The sequence below is a fragment of the Ictalurus punctatus genome, chromosome 17, assembly GCF_001660625.3.
Source record: "Ictalurus punctatus breed USDA103 chromosome 17, Coco_2.0, whole genome shotgun sequence".
In the NCBI taxonomy this organism is placed as follows: domain Eukaryota; kingdom Metazoa; phylum Chordata; class Actinopteri; order Siluriformes; family Ictaluridae; genus Ictalurus; species Ictalurus punctatus.
In genome coordinates this window covers 25,269,260-25,271,760 of record NC_030432.2, presented here as the reverse complement: position 1 = coordinate 25,271,760, position 2,501 = coordinate 25,269,260, and the positions used below count along the sequence as shown (strand labels likewise).

At 43.8% G+C, this 2,501-nt stretch overlaps 1 protein-coding gene across 1 annotated transcript; it reads right to left on the bottom strand.

Moving 5' to 3' along the window:
- Window positions 1-305: 305 nt before the first annotated feature.
- On the bottom strand, window positions 306-2,169 carry LOC108261768 (zona pellucida sperm-binding protein 4). Its single transcript, XM_053687446.1, has 8 exons — window positions 1,849-2,169; window positions 1,583-1,770; window positions 1,400-1,497; window positions 1,174-1,331; window positions 893-1,085; window positions 665-812; window positions 506-581; window positions 306-434 (listed from the first exon to the last, which is right to left on the bottom strand). Exons 1-8 carry the CDS (start codon window positions 2,126-2,128, stop codon window positions 340-342), a joined length of 1,236 nt encoding a protein of 411 aa, XP_053543421.1. The 5' UTR covers window positions 2,129-2,169; the 3' UTR covers window positions 306-339.
- Between the last annotated feature and the right edge of the window lie 332 nt (window positions 2,170-2,501).

Sequence of the window (2,501 nt, the reverse complement as noted above, 5' to 3'; positions counted from 1 at the left end):
TAAACAGTGAAGACTAAGCTTAAAGGGTTCTTAACAGAGCTTATCTGGAGCTGAAACAATCTATGCAGAAAAACAGCATTACCTAGCAGAAATGCTACCAAGTCAAAGCAATTGAGTAAGACCCCACCCATCATCTGCAAGTCATGCTGGATTAAAGCAATGAGTAAGCACCATGTGAACACACTGAAATTACATGTGAAGGATCACTAGAGTAAGTGTTACTCCAGTGATCACAACACAGAACCCATCATAGATGGATATGCTAGACACAGCTTGTGCACAAGACATTTGAGCCAAACAGTCAGTTTGAAAGTAAAAAATGCTTTATTCTCCATAACTTTAAGCAAACTGAGGTGAGGAGCTTTGGGTAAAGATCACTCCTCCACTAGACACTATTCCTGAGGTGTGAGCAGAGCCTTCTGCAGCATCTCTTCCTAAGGAGGGAAAAAGAAAATCCATAAGCCAGTCAAATGAAGAACAAGCAGTATTAAGGTGGTCTACCTACTTCTTCTGGCACATGTGGGTTCACAGGAGTCTTGTGCAGTTGGAAGACATACAGCTGTACTGCAGTGGATGTAGAGCTGAGGAAAGACAAATTAAGCAGTCAGACCCATTTCATTTACAGGAGCATGTGCAAGAGCATAAAGAGAACTCAAGCCTTTACCGTCTCATGCATTGGAGCCATAGAGTCTGGATCCACAAATGTGAACATCTTCAGGACAAAGCGTCTGTAATGGGTGGGGTAGGCAAGTCCAGACATCCCAATAACTGGGATCAGCTTGGTCAAATAGCGGTCATCTTTGTATGGACACCTTTGGATTACACAAGGTCATCACTTCCTGTTCAATACAGTCACTAATCTACACAAGCAGAAGACCTGTGAAGAGCTTACCCATTCACCAGAAGGTCCCACTGGGGAAGGCTGTAGGGGTTAGGGGAAGCAGTCGCCCAGCAACCTCCCAAAACCAGGACAATATTTGGATCAGTTCTTCCCACAATGTGCACTTCAACATACACTGGTTCCCTCAGAACCTTAGTCACAGGGTAGTCAGCAGCACTGTAGTACGAGGTATAGGCTACTTCATCTGTTGGGTGGCAGAGGGGGGGGAATCAAATCCTGTTCAAACCACTGACAAGTCAGACTACATGCTAATATCCAGACAAGTTTCTCACCTTCTGCACACCCCTTTGCAACACAGCGACCATTTCCTAGTCTTAGTTCTACTTGGAGTGGTCCAGAAGCAACAATGGAGGGAGGATCAGCATTGGCTGAAGGGTCAATAGCCAGAGTGGCCAAGCTAACACCTGAATATTTACACTGGAAGTAAAGCCTACAAAGGAAACGATAGATCAGTAAAAGCCTTAAAGAAACCCCTGCCACGAGTTTTAGTCATCTTACTCATAGTGAGTGTCTCTGGTGATTGCTCCTCGGGGTCCAACCCCAACTTCATAGGAAGAGAGCATCCTGTTTTCATAGACCACATAGCCACCTTGTACCTGGACAGAGGTGAATAGCAGAGCTCACACTTTCTATACATCTTAAAATTGAACACCATCTATTTGGGAACAATTAAACACAAACCATCATGGTCGTCCCACAAGCAGTTACAGGAAACTGGTATATAGCAAAGGCTGTATTCGAGTCAACAGGACTACAGGGTCCAGTGTTTCCTCCCAACATGCTGATGGACTCCAGGCTTATCCTGGGAACTGTTGCATCTCTGGCCACCACCAGCACAAACTGGCCATCAAGGGTACACTGGACAGTCACTGTCAAAACCAAAGAGAAAAGGAGTCAGTTAATCATTTTTACCAAGAATCAGAAGTCAGATAGAACTCCAATCTTACCCATCTTCCCATAATAGCACTGTTGGCCATCAAAACAGCAGTTTATAGTGGTGCACTGATCACTGTTAATGCCAGGTTCTCCACAAGGAACCCTTTCATAGTCTTGCACTTGGCATTTCACAACCTGGCCAGGCATCTGTGGCTGCAAAGTAGGCGTCCCAGGAAGCTGAGGAGCTTGAGGTGGCATTTTCACAGCTTGCGGAGATGCAGGTGTACTGCTCACATAGTTGAAGACCAGAAAAAGCCCCACAAGTGCTAAACTTACCCTTGTAGTTGCCATTGCTCCCAAACTACACACACCAATATTGAGACAGTCAGCAACAGTGGCCTTTTATTGTGTCTTTCCTCCTAATTGTATCTGGAGTCTCCTCCTACTCAACTAGTCATTAACAGTGTTCCAGCCGTGTCTCAGCATTAACTGCTTAAATCACTGCGTTCATGTTAATGGCGGTCATTTTGAGAGGTGTTTGAAATAGATATTTGTTCAGTTACTTGTCACGTTAATTGTCTGTGAGAGTAATGTAATGCTAACACATGCAAGCCTTAGTTATATAAATTAGATGGCAGCTAATCAACAGAAAAATTAAACCATCATTTTAATGTATGCGTTTAAATTTAAAATACATTTTTGCCCAAAGTTTAAATCAGTATTG

What these genes read in the sequence shown, in the direction of transcription:
- LOC108261768 (XM_053687446.1), bottom strand. Translation starts at nt 2,128, where the DNA reads ATGGCAACTACAAGGGTAAGTTTAGCACTTGTGGGGCTTTTTCTGGTC. An exon ending in GTGCTATTATGGGAAGATGG is followed by an intron (nt 1,771 to 1,848) that starts GTAAGATTGGAG and finishes TGGTTTTGACAG; the next exon opens with TGACTGTCCAGTGTACCCTT. An exon ending in ACCAGAGACACTCACTATGA is followed by an intron (nt 1,332 to 1,399) that starts GTAAGATGACTA and finishes TTTCCTTTGTAG; the next exon opens with GCTTTACTTCCAGTGTAAAT.